Source organism: Chiloscyllium punctatum, chromosome 10 (genome assembly GCF_047496795.1).
Source record: "Chiloscyllium punctatum isolate Juve2018m chromosome 10, sChiPun1.3, whole genome shotgun sequence".
In the NCBI taxonomy this organism is placed as follows: domain Eukaryota; kingdom Metazoa; phylum Chordata; class Chondrichthyes; order Orectolobiformes; family Hemiscylliidae; genus Chiloscyllium; species Chiloscyllium punctatum.
Window position 1 is genome coordinate 51,344,260 of NC_092748.1, and position 18,136 is coordinate 51,362,395.

Below are 18,136 nucleotides of genomic sequence, written 5' to 3' on the forward strand. Positions count from 1 at the left end.
TTTTTGGCCCCACTTGCAAGGAAGAATGTGCTGGTGTTGGAGAGGTTCCAGAGGAAGTTTGCAAGAATTATCCTGGGGACAAAATGTATGTCATATGAGGAGCGGTTGAGGACTTTGGATCTGCACTCGATGGAGTTTAAAAGAATGAGAGGCAATGATTGATTGAAAATTAAGAATACTCAGAGGTCTGGATAGAGTGGACATGAAAAGGGTTGCAGTGGACATGTTGGGCCAAATGACCTGTTTCCACACTGTAGGGATTCTATGATTCTATTCTTCCACTAGCAGGAGAGACTAGGACTTGAGGGCAAAGGTTCAGCATGTAAAGACTCCCTTTAGAACTGAGATGGGGAGGAATTTCTTCAGAGCATGGTTTATCTGCAGAACTCATTGTCATGGGGGGCTGTGAGATCAAGTTATTGAGACTTGACAGGTCTCAATGTTGGTAATGGGATCGAGGGTTCTAGGGAGAAGGCAGAAGAATGGAGTTGAGAAACATATCAGATATGAGTGAATGGCAGTGCAGACTGACAGTGCCAAATGGCCTAATTCTGCTCAATGTCTCCTGGTCTTATGGTGTGCAAGTAACTAGTCAACAGCAAAGAACTGAAAGGAATTGGAAGAAACCGAAAGGAAACATCCCTTCAACTCCTGAGGTCAAGACTGGTATGAATGAACTGGTTCCCAGATTTTCTTTTCCCCTTTCCACCTTAATATGCATGTTTTGTCTGTCTCTGTGTATCTGTTTGTGAAAGAGGGAATTTAAAAAGTGTAAATTCCAATTCATATATGCTAGTTACCATTGGTTAAAGGCAATCAGTTTGTAATAGCATTATTTTCATGTCACGTACAGAAACCTGGTGATTGTCTTCTTTTAACCTGAGTTTGTTGTCTGGTAAATTGGGAACTTTGGCTACTTTCTCTAAACTTTTAACTACTTGTGATAATTTGGGGAACAATGGGACTTGATCTATTGTGCAGTCTCCCTAGTGGATCATAACAAGTATACCTTTTTCTTGTTTGTTTTTGTTCAGGTTTGTATAGTAAGGTTCTTGTGGGAAATGGGAAAAAGATGGTTTTAAAACCAAGGACTGGAGAAGGAATTGTATACTTCTGAAGACAGGTTACTGGAACTCATTGTGAGTTGCATTTACACTGTTGCTTTGGGAAGAAGAGAGATAAGATGGCATGCATGGGCATGTATGTGAGAGTGAGATTCAGTAGGCAACAGATTGCTGATTGGTTAGTGCAGTTGTGACCAGTTGTAGACACCAGAGTTCATCAACCTGATGATAGTGTTCTGATTTGATCCTGGACAAGTGAACAGCTGATATGTGTGAGAGCAGAAGGTTTCCAGACTAAAAGAAGCAGGATCTGCCTCTATATATCTTTGCAGCAAAGTAACTCAGGCTTAGAGTCAGCCACTTATTCTCTTATAGGTGTTGCCTATAGCCAGCGACCCTGAAACTGAACAATGAAACTCATCTTTCTTTCTTTAAGATGATATTTGACTCCCATCTCACTGAAATATTTTATGCCTCAAATGTAATTAAATATTCTAATATGTGCTAAGGAGCATTATGAAGTGAAATTGGACACTAAATGACATAAGAAATGTTATGGCACCTCTCTTTGTCTAGTCTGTGTGAGAGTTGGGGGTTATGATCAAAGAAGATTGGGTTTAAATCGTAGATCATAATTAGATTATACTTTGTAATTCAGCTTTGCTAAAGTTACTGTATTAATAATAAATTGTTCTTTTTTTTATTTAAGCTATAAACTTGGTTCTGACATCTGTTATTCATAAAGAATATTTAGGAGCAATTGGATAATTTTGGAGGGTCATTGAATTTTCTAATTTCATTATGTTGTGAAGCCAGTGATAGCAAGGTTGATTTACTTTGTCTTACTGTCCACTTTTTGGAATGATCCAATCTTTTTGTAATTATATCCTTTAATATTTTAGGATGCAGTCCATCAGTTCCAGTTCCGGGGGACATTTTGGTCTTTAGCTCCATTTGTTTCCCGAACCTTTGTCCCTTGATTATTTAGTATTGTTACAATGCTAAAAATGTCTTTGACTGTGAAGATTCATGCAAAGCATTTATTCAACTCCTATGCCATTATTACTTTCCTAGCTTTATTCTCGAAGTTCTCTTTGACAACTCTCTCTTCTTTTTCCTGGATTTTAAAAAGGCTTTTGCAGTCAATGTTGATATTACTTGCAAATTTATCCTCAAAGTTTATTTTCTCTCTCCTTTTTAACATTTTTTGGTTATCTTTTGTTTTTAAAACTTCCCAATCCTCTAGTTTCTGGCTAATCTTTGCCACATCGTATGTTTTTTTTTAATCTGATGCTACCATTAACTAACCATATTTGGCTATCCCCTTCCTAGAATATTACTCCCTCACTAAAGTATGTCTTTTTAATGAGCCATGAATAATTTTCTTAAACATTTGCCATTGTTTCTGACTGGTCTTTGTTGCTAAACTCCTTCCAGTCCACTCCAGCCAGTTCTGTCCTCATTCCTTTATACTCCCATCACTTTTCATTTCTGCACAGCACTGTGAAGTAATCCAAGACATCTGTCTATTGATGAACGCCATAGAATTATAAATTGGTAAGAGGAAGTTGCTCGTTAATTTTACCAGCAAGTTGAGTTGTTTTCTGTGCTTCTTTACAATGTTTTTGAGCTGTAAAAATCTGGATCTCTGACCTCAATGAGCTTGAAGAATTTGGTAAAATCTAATAAAGAACTTGTACCTGTAAAATAGTTGAATTCATTTTAAGATAAATGCAAAGGGTAGATCATAAAGATGATTTGTTAGCACTAACTTGGAACCTTAAATTTTATTATTGGTCAATGGGCTGCATCTAGTACCTAATTGCTTGAGTTGAAAGCCTTTTTTATTTAAAACTCAGGCCTTGTTCTTTGAATTTTATGTATATGTATGCGTTCTTCTAGGGCAGTTTTTGAACAATTTCCAGAATTGGTCTTTGCAAGAAATTTTTGTAATTGTTACACATGTTACAGGTTAATTAAAAGATATATTGAAGCCCTTGCAAACCTCTCAGAATATAGCCTATGGTTTTTATTTCTAGGCCTACAAATATTGATATTTTTCTGTTTAACTTCAGTGTTCAAGTTGATGTTTTGCTTTTTGCAGCGATAAGTGTAAAGCCAGAGGTTTTACTGTTATTGTGGATGGCCGGAAATCTCAATGGAATGTAGTGAAGACAGTTGTGCTGATGCTGCAGGTAAAGTTTCCTCACAACTAATAGGTATGCATGTAACTCAATTCAAGTCTTTTCTAGTTTTATTCATTTCCATTAATATATAAGCAATGGTACAGAGGACATCTTGCCATTTCCCTCAAGTACTAATAGCTCCTGAAGAGCATCTTCTGAAGAAAGCAGTGCAAAAAAAATTGGACATCTGAATATTTGACAAATTGTGGAAAGTTTTATAAAGACTGAACTTTTTTTAACCTAACACATTTTTAATTGTATTTTACTCTTTTCAGCTTATTGAAAACATACAAATTAGATTACAATGTGAAATTTATATAAATGCTTCCTCTCTTTTAATAGAGTTGTATAAACAGAAGAGAGAAATACTTGCTTTTGGAGTGAAGTGCTAATATATTGGGCCAAGACTTACATATTTGGCTCTTGTCCCTTACTGCTGGGAAACTTTGATTAGTATGAGTCCTTGGCTACTTAGTATCTGCAACTATTTGCCAAAATTCCACCTCCCAATTACTTTTTAACATTCAATTTTATGCAGATTTAGAACCAAGTGAAACTTTAGTGTTTATGAAGTTACAGAATTCTGTTTAAATTTGTCAGATCCATTGTCTGTTGCAGTGAGGGAATTAGTAAAATTGCGGTAACCACAAGTTCATTTTGTGCACATAAGTAGCCATGCTTCATTAGTCATCTGAACTATAGTGCCAAGAAAATTAACCACATGGTGGTAAATCCAGTGGATTAAATTGATGGTCTCTGTGAAGTAAATTGTTTTTGTAGGAAGATATGATCAGTCTTTCAGGTCAGGCAGTCTGTTTGGCTACAAAATGTTTTATGCTCTTGGGCTCCATCAGATTTAAGCAGAGCAACAAAGGCCACTTCTATGAATGAACAGTTGTTCTTGTGTTCTCATCTTATGTTGTCAATACAGAGGAAACTCGATTATCCGAATACCAATTATCTGAAAATCGGATTATCCAAAGGAAATCCCAAGGTCCCGATAGAAACATTACATCAAAGACATGTTTCTAGCAGTGATCGTGTCTTTTGCTTACAGTGATTAAACAGGCGCCGTCTCCAAATGACTGACCTCCCGTCCTCTCACTCTCCCCACACTTTCCCTGGAGTTCTTAACAGGGGTGTACCCTAGCCCCCCCACCCCCCCGCCCCCCCTCCCCCCAACCTTCCCGGGAGTAATCTCTCCAACATTTGTCCCGTACAGGGCAAACATGGAACCTGTCAAAAATTTGCGGTAAAAGGTTGAGTGTGTGTGCGTGTGTGTGTATGTGTGTGTGCGCGCACACGTGCTATTTGGAGACTTAGCCCATAGAGGCAGCAGCAGCCTTCTTGGTGTGCAGTCCGGATGCCCCAGAGAGGGGCAGGGGGTGGAAAGGTGGGGGTGGCCATGGGCTCATGCACTTTGTGTTGGGTGGGCGGGGGGGGAAGAGATGTGGGGGTTGGACTGGGTTGGGGGGTCAGGGTTGGACTGGACTGGGTTGGGGGGGGCAGAGTTGGACCAGGTTGGGAGCGGGGTTGGACCATATGGGGTTGGGGGCAGAGCAGGACAGAGTTGGACTGGGTTGGGGGCGGGGGCTGGTGACAAGAGGGAGGCGGAGTTTCGAGTGCAGTGTGCTGCTGCAGTCTCCTGGACGGGGAGCAGGCTTTAAAACTCCAAGCCCCAGAGGAAAGGCATTTAATCGATTTTCGGAAAAATCGATTATCCGAATGAAATAGTGCCCGCCCATCTTGTTCAGATAATCGAGTTTCCACTGTACCTACTAATGAGCATATTTAGGATTTGAACCCAAATCTTTGATATTATTATATGTCAGAAATGGTGCAAATCACATCATAGGTTCTGGCTTCTGGGTAGCAAAAATAATAAACATTCTAACTGATGACATGTTTAAAATAATTTTGTAGTTTAGGATAAGTAAAAATTTACAACAGCGCAATAAACTTAATTTTATTGCATTAACTTGCAACTAAATGAATCAGAAATGCTTAGTACAAATGTTGATAACTCTTGGCATCGCTTCAGTTAGCATGACAACCTAACATCAAAAAATAAACTTTAATGTTTTTCTTGAGGCTAAATGGCGGCACAGTGATTAGCACTGCTGCCTCACAGCGCCAGAGACCCGGGTTCAATTCCTGCCTCTGGCAACTGTGTGGAGTTTGCACATTCTCCCCGTGTCTGCGTGGGTTTCCTCCAGGTGCTCCAGTTTCCTCCCACAGTCACAAACATATGCAGGTCAGGTGAATTGGCCATGCTAAATTGCCCGTAGTGTTAAGTAAATGTAGGGGAATTGGTCTGGGTGGGTTGCTTTTCGGAGGGTCGATGTGGACTTGTTGGGCCAAAGGGCTTGTTTCCACACACTAAGTAATCTGAAATCTATTTAAACATAATGAAGTTCTCCTCCCTAAGAAAAGCAATTTATGACTTAAGGAATAGCATTTATAGAAAACAGAGCATTTTATTGGTTGATAATTAAGTTTTCTGAAAAAAAACAGCAGAAGGATTCACTTTTACTCCTTTAGTCCCTGTGATGTACCCTATATTTCTTTTGCTCCCCCTCACCTCTCTTAGCATAACTATTTTTCAACTCACACTTTTTGCACTCACCTAATCTGAACACCTGGGTCTTTTTCTCCATTTCATTGCTGCATCTGGCTGCTTTCTTTATAAGTGCCATTAATTTCCTGACCTGTGCCAATTGCTGCTTCTCCTATTCTGAATGCCAGTGGATTTCCTCCTCTTGCCAACTATGATCCTACTTCATGCTCTCTGACTTTTCTCCATCCTATTTTTTTTTTGCTGCATCTAAGTGTCCTTAACCACTGATGAAAATCTATTCTACTGTATTACTGCAAGATTTGGGATCCATCCTAAGCTTCTTATTTTCTGTTTTTTCCTTTATTCCTTCCAAGTTCACTTCCTGACATCTTACTTTCATCACACCCTGGTATCTCCAGATCTTGAAATTTTTCTTCCAGGTTTTCCTTTGCAGTGCTTCTAAATATAAACAGCACATTCCAGTCCAACTCTCCTAATACAGATCGTTCTCCTATAACACATGTTTCGTCAATGCGATTTGGCTGTAATATGATTGGTGAATTTGGGAACAATTTTTTAAAAATACGACCTCCCATTAGCTATTATGCAGTTCCATCCCTGGTTACCTTAGAGTGGATTTAAGTGTTTACTTCAGGTCATGCAAAAGAGGTTGGATGACAGGGAAAACTTTTTCTGACCTTTTATTGTTGATGTTTTCGAGGATGTTTTTAGAAATTATTGCAGGAGAAAAGATTTGGATTTCACGATTCTCCTCATTCTGGACAATGCATCACAAGCCATCCTCTCACCACTGGTGAGCTTTCTGAAAACATCAAAGTGCTATTTCGACCTTTTGAACACAACCTCTCTCATTCACCAGGGTGCAATAGCAGCTTTTAAAGCTTATTACTTAAGATGCACATTCAGGAAGCTGATTGCAGCTACTGAGGGCGATAATGAGGACGGTGTTCTTCAATTTTGGAAGAGCTTTAACATTAAGAATGCCGTTGACATCATTGTGGAGGCCTGGGGTGATGTCTGCTTGCCTGCAATTTGGCAGAAGCTTCTCCCAGATTTTCTTCATGATTTTAAAAGTGTTGAACTGCCAGAGGAGCTTCCAACAATCAGAAAACATTGTGTTGCTGTAGCAAAGCAAGTTAGATTTGAAGAAGTGGAGACGGATCTACAACAACTTGTTTCTGTGGGGGAAATTCAAGCTCGAGATGAAGAAGTCCAGGATGCAGCACCATGAGAACTTTCCACTTCTCTTTTGTCTTCTATCCTGAGGGAAGTTGAGAAGCAGTTGCAGCTCTTAGAAGATAACGACTACAATGCAGAACACAGCAGGATAGCAGTTTGTGATATAAAGTCTTATCTAAAACCTTATGAGCAGCTTCTTCATGAAAGAAGAAAGATGCAAAGCAGCAAAAACAAAATGCCTTTTTTTTAAGCCAACCTCCCCCAAGAAACCGTTGAGAGCAATGAGCCCATCCACTTGTGGATTAAATATTTTCTGTCTTCGTAACCCTGCACCCAGAACTGCACCTGAAAATAATGATGATGCTGATGATGACCCTCAGCCCCATCTTAGTACAGTACTGTAACTTAGCAAACTCAGAAACCCCTTAAAGTGTTAAATTTATTGTATTAATTCATTAAAATGTACGATTTTAACATTTACTTAGACCATTCTATTGTTTATGTTCAGCTAATTACTATTTTTGTTTTGGTTTTTATTTTTGGTGGTTCTACCCAACCCTGTTTTTCCCAAAGGCTTTGTCATTTCTATTGCACCATTTTCTATGACATGAGGTCACACGAGAACGCAACTACTGCAGTATAGCAGAACAGCTTGTACTGTAAAAATGTAGAATTCCAATTCAACTGATGCTACCCTGAAGCAGCACTTGCAAATCATATGACTATAAGATGTCGGAGCCGAAATTAGGCCATTCAGCCCATCGGATTTGCTGTGCCATTCAATCACGGTTGATACGTTTCTCAGCCCCATTCTCCTGCTTTCTTTCTGTAACCCTTGATTCCCTTGACAATCAAGAACCTATCTATCTCCGTCGTAAATATACTTAATAACCTGGCCTCCACAGCCTTCTATGGCAGTGAATTCTATAGATTCACCACTCTCTGGGTGAAGAAGTTATTCTGTTTTAAAAGGCCTTTCTTTATTCCAAAGCTGTGCCCTCGGGTTCTGGTCTCTCCAACCAGTGGAAACCTCTTCCAAATATCCAATCTATCCAGGCCATTCAGTATTCTGTAAGTTTCTATAAACCTCAGACCTCAGTATTTGCATCTGCTATTTTCCTCTTTCCTCACTGTCAATCTTGTGCCGGTACTCCCTGCTAGATCCCTTTTTGGTGCTCTTGATATTCCAGTACAATTGTTACCTTGTTCTCCCACATTCCTCTGAACCAAATTCTTCAAAACACTGCTTTCTTTTTGCTCTCAAGACTTGGTCCACCACTGATTTTTTTTAAAATTTGAAATTGGTTTATAATTGAGATATTGGCGGCATGGTGGCACAGTGGTTAGCACTGCTGCCTCACAGCGCCAGAGACCCGGGTTCAATTCCTGCCTCAGGCAACTGTCTGTGTGGAGTTTGCACATTCTCCCCGTGTCTGCGTGGGTTTCCTCCGGGTGCTCCGGTTTCCTCCCACAGTCCAAAGATGTGCAGGTCAGGTGAATTGACTATGTTAAATTGCCCGTAGTGTTAGGTAAGGGGTAGATATAGGGGTATGGGTGGGTTGCGCTTCGGCGGGGCGGTGTGGACCTGTTGGGCCGAAGGGCCTGTTTCCACACTGTAAGTAATCTAATAATTGAGTTGCAGTTGTGGAGTGACTTCAAAGAGTGCCCCTATCAATGGAAGAATCTGTATTACTTTAAGGAATTTTCAGTAACCTCAAGAACTGGTATCAAGTTCAATTCTATTGAGATTTTTGTCCCAGTGGCAGTGGAGTAAATCTCGTTATGAGCTATCATTGTTGTCCACTGTTCCAACACCACGTCCATTTGGCCTACTTGTGACTCTTAAATGCTCTCTGAAATGGCCAAACAAGTACTCAGTTCAAGGTTATTAGGGACACACAGTAAATGCTGGTCTTTCCAATGATTTCACATGTGGGAATTAAGGGGAAAAAAAACGAGTTGTTTCAAAGCCATGCTCCATCTGACTTGGAAATATGTTGCTGTTCCTTCACTGGTGATTCAAAATCCTGGAATATCCTACATGAAATCCTTTAGGCAATAAATGTTGGCCGTTCCAATGTCCTTTATTTGTGAATAATTTTTTTTTAAATCCATGTAAAAAGAAAGAAGGCTAAAGCTTTACAAAATTTTAGTTCAACCTCAGTTAGAATAATACACTCAATTCAGGTTTTCAAAGGATCTCAAGATCTGGGACGAGATACGAAGGAGAGTAACCAGGATAATACTAGTTATATGGACAGTTTGGAGAAGCTGAGTTGTCCTTCTTGAGCAGAACTAATTGAGATATTCAAGGTGATGAGTTTTGATAGAGCAAGCAGGGTGGAACAGTTTCCCCTGGCAAGTAACGTTCCATCCTGTCTGCCTGACTGCTCTGCTGGAACATATAAATTGTCATGCAGCTGTATAACATCTGTTGCATGCAAGGACCTTGGAAGTCCATGTGGGCGGAAGAAAAATCAGTTGGAGTGTTGCTGGCAAATGGCTGAATTGTAGATTTAATATGTTACAATAAATTATTGGAAAATGTGGAGAAAATACATGAGTGCAGTTTATATCAAGAATGTGCAACTTGAAAAGTTATAGTCCTAGAGATGTACAGCATGGAAACAGACCCTTCTGTTCAACCCATCCATGCCAACTAGATATCCCAATCCAATCTAGTACCACCTGCCAGCACCCGGCCCATATCCCTCCAAACCCTTCCTATTCATATACCCATCCAAATGCCTCTTAAATGTTGCAATTGTACCAGTCTCCACCACTTCCTCTGGCAGCTCATTCCATACACGTACCACCCTCTGCATGAAAACGTTGCCCCTTAGGTCTGTTTTATATCTTTCTCCTCTCACCCTAAACCTATGCCCTCTAGTTCTGGACTTCCCGATCCCAGGGAAAAGACTTTGCCTATTTACCATATCCATGCCCCTCATAATTTTGTAAACCTCTATAATATCACCCCTCAGCCTCCGACGTTCCAGGGAAGAAGTTTGAGTTTATTTTCAGTTCTTTGGTGTTATGGATCAGACTAAATCCCCTCAAAATATAATAAGAAGAGAGCCTCAATCCTAACTTTGTCTTATGTTAAAAGTAAGTGTAAGGCGTGGTGTTCAAAATGCAATTCAATTGGTCAAACTACTCAACTTTAAGCAAAACACACTTTACACTACAGTTAAAATGCAGAGGAATCTTGATTATCCGAACAACATGGGCAGGGATTATTTTGTCAGATAATTGAATGTTCAGATAATCGAATGCCGACTAACATAGTTTAGCCAAGCATTGGGACCTTGCGATCTTAGCAGATCATCCGAAATTTGAATAATTGAATGCCGGATAATCAAGGTCACACTGTACAGACAAAATTAAAATAAAAAAATTTACTTAATTATAACTCGATTGGAATGCTTAACAAAATAATACATATATTAACTGCAACTAATTAACAGTTTCAGTATAGTAACCTCCCATAAACATCACCTTGGCAAAGACAAAGCCATCAAAATAGATTGTCTCACATACAATTCTAACAGCAGGAGGAGAACCACAGCTTTTAACTGTAATAGTGAGAAGAATAAGAACTTCCACATCCAGATTCAATACTCCAGCAATTGCAGCAAACTAAAACCGAAAATCCTGGTTCTGTGGAAGCTTGCACCCACCTATTCAGGCTGCTTCTATTGTTCTAACGTTTAAAAAGAAAAATCCCCAAGACCTCAAAACTATTTACTGGCTTTGAGCAGACCACTCTATACCTCTGTCTCAACCTTTCTTCATTTCAAAACAAAAGGACAAAATACACCTATTTAAAGCCATAATATCGTCATAGTGGAGAAGAACTTGAGTATGAGATTAAATTGGACTAGCACAATGTGACAAATGGCGGTTTTATTTACTGTGAGATTCCATGAACATATCACTTTACTTTGAAACCGATGACTTGATCAATTCCAACATTCTGCTGCAATTGCAACATGACATTCTTAATGTTTCAAGTATGTGCCAGGGCAAAAATAAACAGCCATTTAAATCTACTGTAAGTGTTTATGCACTGCACATGTCACTATAGAAGATATATTGCATTGTTGATCAGCTATAGTAAAATCATACCAGGAAGCATCAATGTCAATTTATTCTGGTAAATCTAGGGAATAATATTACATCTGATTACATGTCATTGTAAGGCAGAAAAGGAGCAGTATGTTAAAATAAGCTGCATTATTTCCACTGTTTCAAAGCACATTACTTGTTATCAAATTTGTCTCATTCTGGAGGTATTTGCATGTTGAGGTACTATTTTGAGCAGACCAATTGGTTGTCATTCATGTATAAGGCTTGAACATGAATATTACAGGAGAACTGAGCCAACGTTATAGTTGAGGTTTAATCTGCCCACACTGACATCCACGCACATACGCAAGTCAACAATGAACAAGAGAAGGACTGTAATGAACAGTGCAGAAGTAGAACTTTTTTTGCTTTGATTTCACAACCACAAGGAGAACCAATGACTAAGGAGAGAATATAAGATCCCGACATGAGTCCTAATCTAAAATCTTATATCATGATCTTCTGGCAGAACCTCCATAATCACACCCCATGTGTGACTTGCATTTTCACTCCTATGAATTAGAATTAGGTGTCATTATCATGTGTACTCACGAACAGAGTATAGTGAAAAGTGTGGAAAGTCGCCACCTCCAAAGTTGCCCCTGCTACCACTGCAAGCCCTTTTTTTTTGTACTGAGTAATTGGATAAATGTTAACAAAGATGTCCTATGCAATGATTAACGAGGCATAAAATAGTGACTCGGAATCTATTACCTTCCAGAAGAAATGAAGGATAAAATTGCCAATTGTTATTGAGCTTTGTGACCCAGAGTTATGTGCTTGCCTGAGAAGATTATTAATCATTCCTAAATTCAGTCTTTAGGATTTTCTTGAGGAAATTCAGCATCTAAAACCTGCGATTTAAGAGACTTCAATATTCATTTGTAACAATGTCACCAAAGGTTATTCACTTATTCTACAAACTAGCCCTGAAGCCCTGGCGTCTGAATTTAGACTGCTGCAGACAGGGGCTTTTGGTTTCTGATGATCACCGTTAGATCAGGCATTGCACTGATTTAATATGTTCCAGTGACATGAAGATGGCTGCAGTAAAACTGCCTAGCATAAGGTCCTGAGAGTTGAGAGCAGATATAGGTTATTCAGCCCATCGGGTTCACTCCTGTGTCACATGGCCTTCTGGTCTTATGATGGGCAGGTTTACTCTGGTCATCTTCATGTCATCGGATAACTGCAATCAGTTTATTCCCTGCCTAGAATCCTCCTTCCTTACTGGGATATATCTTTGTTGTGGGTCATGAACGATGTTTTTAAAAATCTGTCATGGTCATTATTCATCAATCATCATTTCTGCTAAATCCCTTTTCTCAATTACTCCCATCAACTCTGCCATCGTTCCCATGTAATTACCCTTATTTCAGTTTAGCACAGTTTCTAACCCAAGTTTCTCACTCTGAACCTGCGCACTAAATTCTACCACGTTATGGTCACTATTTCCGAAGGAACCTTTTATTCTGAGACAATTTATTAAACACATTTATTACACATTATCAGATTCAAAATAGCCTGGTTGGATCCACAACATATTGATCTAAGAAACTGTCCTAAATGGAATATAAGACCATGCATACACTGTATGAATTGTTCCTCATGGCTTGCTTTGCCAATCTGACTATTCCAATCTACATGAAGACTAAAGTTGCTGATAATTAATGTACTGCCTTTTTTCCATGCCCTCATTATCTTCTGTTTTATTGTCTGACCCACTGTACTGTCAGGGAGCCTGTGGCCTACTCTCACAGGTGTCGTCTTTCCCTTTTTATTTCTTACCTGGAACTTGAAACCTTCCCTCCTGGCTCAGAAGTAGGAACACTACCACTGCATCACCAACACCCCCAAACATTTTCCTGAGTACTTCATGAAATATTTACTTAGATTTGTCTGCCTCAACTAGCCCACTACCTTTCAACTCAAGAAGTAAGAGTACTACCAACCTGAGCCACATACAGACACAATAAATTATTTTTCAATCAACCTGTTCAGAGACATCTCTAGGATGGGTAGGACCTTTGGACTCTGGTAGAAGCACTACCACTGTGCCACAAGAACCCTAATTAACTTTGAATTACTTATTAATTAACTGTTCAAGCTGTTATATACCTTCTGAAGCAAATGGGAGCGATAAGTGCTTAGTAGTTCCCTCTTGTGTCTCTGTTGCCAATGCATGTATTGAAGAAATGAAGATGTGGCAGTTGTGAACTGAATTACCTTAATCATATATTTATTCTTTTTACAGATATTAAGTCTAAAATAATATTCCCAGTATCGCAAACGTTTGGGGAAAAATGTAAAAATGGTGACACAGATTTTCTTTTGTTACCTAGAATGTGATTCCTGCTGAGGTGTCCTTAGTCTGTGTGGTGAAACCAGATGAATTCTGGGACAAGAAAGTGACTCATTTCTGCTTCTGGAAGGAGAAAGATAGACTTGGATTTGAGGTGTGTTCTCCCATCATGGGTATTGTGTTCTTGTAATTCTTAACCTGATTTACTGTTTCCAATGTTACTTTACTTCCATTAAATGTAAAAGTCAAAACCAATTTCTCTGAGTAGTAATCAGTATCTGAAAATAGGAAGTCTACAGAGTTAGTGCTCATTGTATTTACAGATTAAAACCATCACACTTGTGGAAAATCTACATCAAATGTTTTCAGAAAGTAGATGATAAATATCATCTTTCTGCCTTCCTGAAAATGGAATTGTACTAATAACCTAATGTTGGAGCTGGCATGAAAAGTTTAATTAATTTGATTTAGTAATTGTCATTGTTTATTGAATAGTGATATTGTTGTTAAGGAGGTTTTCGTGGTTTGTACGTACAGGATTGTTTCTTTAAATAAGGTTGATATCGGTGGAGGTTCGTGGTTTCACATTTTTCGTTAATTTAAAAGAATTCTAATTTTCAGATTTGGAAGAATGAGTTTAATCAAGCTTTTTGTTTCTTACTGTTGGGCATTTTAGTGTTTTTGTTTATTTCTACACTGAAGTGGATTAAATACTGAAGAAACATTATAGGTTTATTGTGCTTTTACACAATGGGCTAAATTTCATAAACAGCTGTGAAGCACCAGTTTTTACTGTTGACCTTGAATAGAGCTGCAAAATCTGGTGATCTCTATAACACCAAATTTCCCTTTCCAGATGTTACTTTAAATATGACTCTAAGCCAAAGGAATCATCCAGGTGTTCAGCAATAGTATATCAAGCAGGATAAGCAACCAACCGTATTAAAGTGTTTTTTTCAGCAAGGAAACAGGAAGTAAGAACAACTAAATTCCTTCATTTTACTTTTTAAGTATCATAGTGAGATAATAACTGAAGATTCTTTTCATACATAGGCTTCAGTTAGAAATTGAAATAAATTGTCAGAAGAATAATTATTTGCATACCACATGGGATTTCTTAATGTTTTAAAGAAAATTATATTTAACAAACATAAAATTACTTTTTCAGAACCATTGAGGCTGTTTTAGAAAGCATTATTAATTTATGCTGTTAAAATCTAGTTACAATAAACTGTAACTTTAACAAGACTTTTTACAGTTAGACAAAGAGTATAAGACTACAAGTTCTTGTCAGTTCAGTGATTAAATATCATTGCATTTTAGACGTCTACAACTGTGCATCTCCAGGAGTGGAGTAGAATCACTGAGAGCTACTTCTGGGCCTCCATGTTTAACTACTTAACAGTTAACTAATCTGCAAATTCCAGAAAATGCACACTGATAGTTTTGCTAGTTGGCCTTGAAATTGCATTGATTACAGTAATGAGGGTGACTAGATTGAAATAGACAAAATGGTCTGTTTTATAATTCACAATTTTATGAGCTTGTGAACTCTGTCTGTTTTTGAATGGGAGTCTGGGCAATATTTTGAGTGCATGCTCCAATTTAGATACCAAATGTTTACATTCACCATGCTAACTATATATATTCCGGTTCTGCATGAGGTCTATGCTATTATCCCTTCACTGGTCACCATCATTATACGGTCATAGAATGCCTACAGTGTGAAAAGAGGCCATTCAGCCCATTGAGTCTGCACTGACCCTCTGAAGAGCATCCCACGCAGACCCTTATCCCTGTAACCCCACATTTACATGGATAATCCACCCAGCTTGCACACCTCTGAACATTACAATTTTGTATAGCCAATCCATCTGACCTGCACATCTTTGGACTGTGGGAGGAAACTGGAGAACCTGGTGGAAATCAAAGCAGGCATGGGGAGAATGTGTGAAATCCACTTGTGATATCATAAATGACATAGCTCACTGTGTACATGCTCAGCGGTTAACCTTTTTCTCTGCTTTCTCCCCTTTTCTTCCACACTCTCTCTATACCTTTAGGTGCATACATCCTTTTAAAAGTCTCTGTATAGAGGCACACCTTTATGTTGGTTTATCATTCGTCCTAATCTGATATGGATTTCTCTTTGAAGTTGTTGAGAATGTACATTTTCTTACTTCATTGCCATAGCCTGAAAGTCATTGTTTTTCAGTTCACTAAGAAGTAGTTCTGTAGCATTGTTATGCTGCCAGGTATCAAAGTTATTAGCACATCCTGTCAGTGGTTTTGTGCAGACTGATATTGAAACATGGCATTTGAATTTAAAAATGTTCTTTTAACTAAGTATGATCTTGGTTGCTGCATCTTCTTAATGACAATGCTGGCTCATTGTTGGTCCTTGACTCGGACCATTTCCCTGGCTGCTAAATCAGGCAATTTGTGCGCTCTTTGGCATTGTTTCAAACTGTGGGCTTTATGGCATGCTTGATATCCTTCTCCATTTTTTATACTTTTTGGTCCTCTGTGTTGATACTTGGTGTCAGTGCAAGTGTGAGAGAGGGGAGTTGGATCTTGAGTCTTCGGCTAATCTGGAGTTCACATGGGGCCAGCCTGTTTTGCAAAGACTTGTAAGTGTGGCATAACAGTATGAAATCTTTCCTGTTTTTGGTTGCGTGTGCCCCCATTGGCCTCTTCATTGGTCTGAGGGTTATGTTGGGGAGCTTGTGACATGAACAAAGCTATATAACTTGGGAAAGGACTTGAAATAAATTTGTAAGCTGTAGTTTGTTATCTGAGATGACTATGTCTAGGATACCAAGTATTGAGAATGTCTTCCTTAACAGAGGATATCATAGCTTCAGAAATGAGCCTGTGTAAGCACTGTTTTTCAGTGGGAGTAATAATCCACTTGGAGGAAAAGCTTTTTCTTTGAATTCAAACAAATCCCTCCCTCTTACAAGTTGAAGTCCCCACCTGCTTCTAGAAGACCACCATCATCCCAGTACCTGAGAAAGTACATGCAGCATGCCTTAATGACGACTGCCCAGTGGCTTTGACCTCCTTAATCATGAAGTGCTTTGTGAGGCTGTTGTGGTCTAGGTCCACATCAACTCTACTATCCAATCCTGCCTCTATCCTCTGCAATTTGCCTACCAACTTAACAGGTTCACAGTGGATGCCATTTCCCTAACCCTGCACTCATTCCTGGAAAATCTACACAGCAAGGACACCTATGACAAATTCCTGCTCCTGACTACAGCTCCATCTTCAACACCATTATCCCTTCCAGACTGATCTCAAAACTCCGAGACCTTGGTATTGGCTCCACCCTCTACAACTGGATCCTCAGTTTCCTGACCCAAAGACCACAATCAGTCAACTACACCTCCTTCACGATAACACTCAATGCTGGAGCCCTGAAGGATGCATTCTCAGTCCCTCTGTTGTACATCCTGTACACACCCATGACAGTGTTGTCAATTTCCAAACAAATGCAACCTACAAGTTTGTTAATGACACCACTGTAGTAGAATGGATATTAAACAGCGATAAGTCAGAATACAGGAAGGAGAGAGAGAGCTTGGTAACGTGGTGCAATGATAACAATCTCTCTTTCAATGTTGGCAAAACTAAAGAACTGATCATTGACTTCAGAAAGAAAGGAGGTGGACATGCTCCCAATTACATGAATGGAGTAGAGGTTAAGAAGGTTAAAAGTGTCAAATTCCTAGGATTGATGATAACTGATAACCTGTCCTGGACTTCCCACGTAGATGAATGGTCAAGAAATCACAACATTGCCTCCTCTTCCTCAGGTGGCTCAGGAAATTTGGCATGTCCACAGGGGCCCTTATCAACATTTACCAATTCACCATAGAAAGCATACTGTTTGGTTGCATAATGGCCTGGTATGGCAACTGCTCTCCCCAGGACTGGAAGAAAGTAAGAAGGTTGTGTGCATAGCCCAGACCATCATAGAAGCCAACCTCCCATCCATGGACTCCATTTATACGCATCGTTGCTCCGGAAAGGCTGCCAACATCATCAAAGACCCATCCCACCTGGTGATGACCTCCTACAGTCTCGTCCGTCAGGCAGAAGACACAGAAGCCAGAACACACGTACCTGCATGTTCAGGCACAGCTTCTTCCCTGCTGTTATTAGACTGATGAATGGACTCTCTAACTTCAAATAATGCTGGTTTTGTTAATATGATCTTGTCTAGCGGATTGTGTAACCTGTTTGCCTTACTCTGTCCAAGTTTTTTTTCACTCTATGGTCTGTATGACCTTGCTTACTATGATCTGCCTGTTCTCCTTGTAAATAAAGCTTTTCACTGTACTTAGGTATATGTGACAATAAATCAAATCAATCAATCAAATCCATGCCAAGGCATTTTCAGGGCCTAGACTGATAGAGCGAGACTAGAAGTGGTTCCTTCTGCTCTTGTTTGTTATGGCATAGGTGATACAATTGGAGAGCATTTTTTCCAAATGGGCACAATATACTTGGCCACCATATTGAGTGCCGTACCATAATCTGAAACTTAGTGATACCGAGATGTCCTTGAAACCTCTGGAAGATACGAAGGCGAGTGACTTGTGGTACAACCAGTCTCTCACCATTGATGAGGGGTTCAGCAATGATTCTCAAAATACTGTCTGATTGGGATTATTGAGAACATCAATCAAGACAG

The 18,136-nt window shown here is 39.3% G+C and overlaps 1 protein-coding gene across 5 annotated transcripts in view; it reads left to right on the top strand.

The window, feature by feature from the left end:
- sestd1 (SEC14 and spectrin domains 1) overlaps positions 1 to 18,136 on the top strand; it is a 139,525-nt gene that overhangs the window by 47,808 nt on the left and 73,581 nt on the right. For all 5 annotated transcript variants that reach the window (XM_072579112.1, XM_072579108.1, XM_072579110.1 and 2 more), the window contains 2 exons: positions 3,169 to 3,259; positions 13,478 to 13,591. In XM_072579112.1, the coding sequence (XP_072435213.1) occupies positions 3,169 to 3,259; positions 13,478 to 13,591 (205 nt within the window). The remainder of the gene's footprint in view (positions 1 to 3,168; positions 3,260 to 13,477; positions 13,592 to 18,136) is intronic.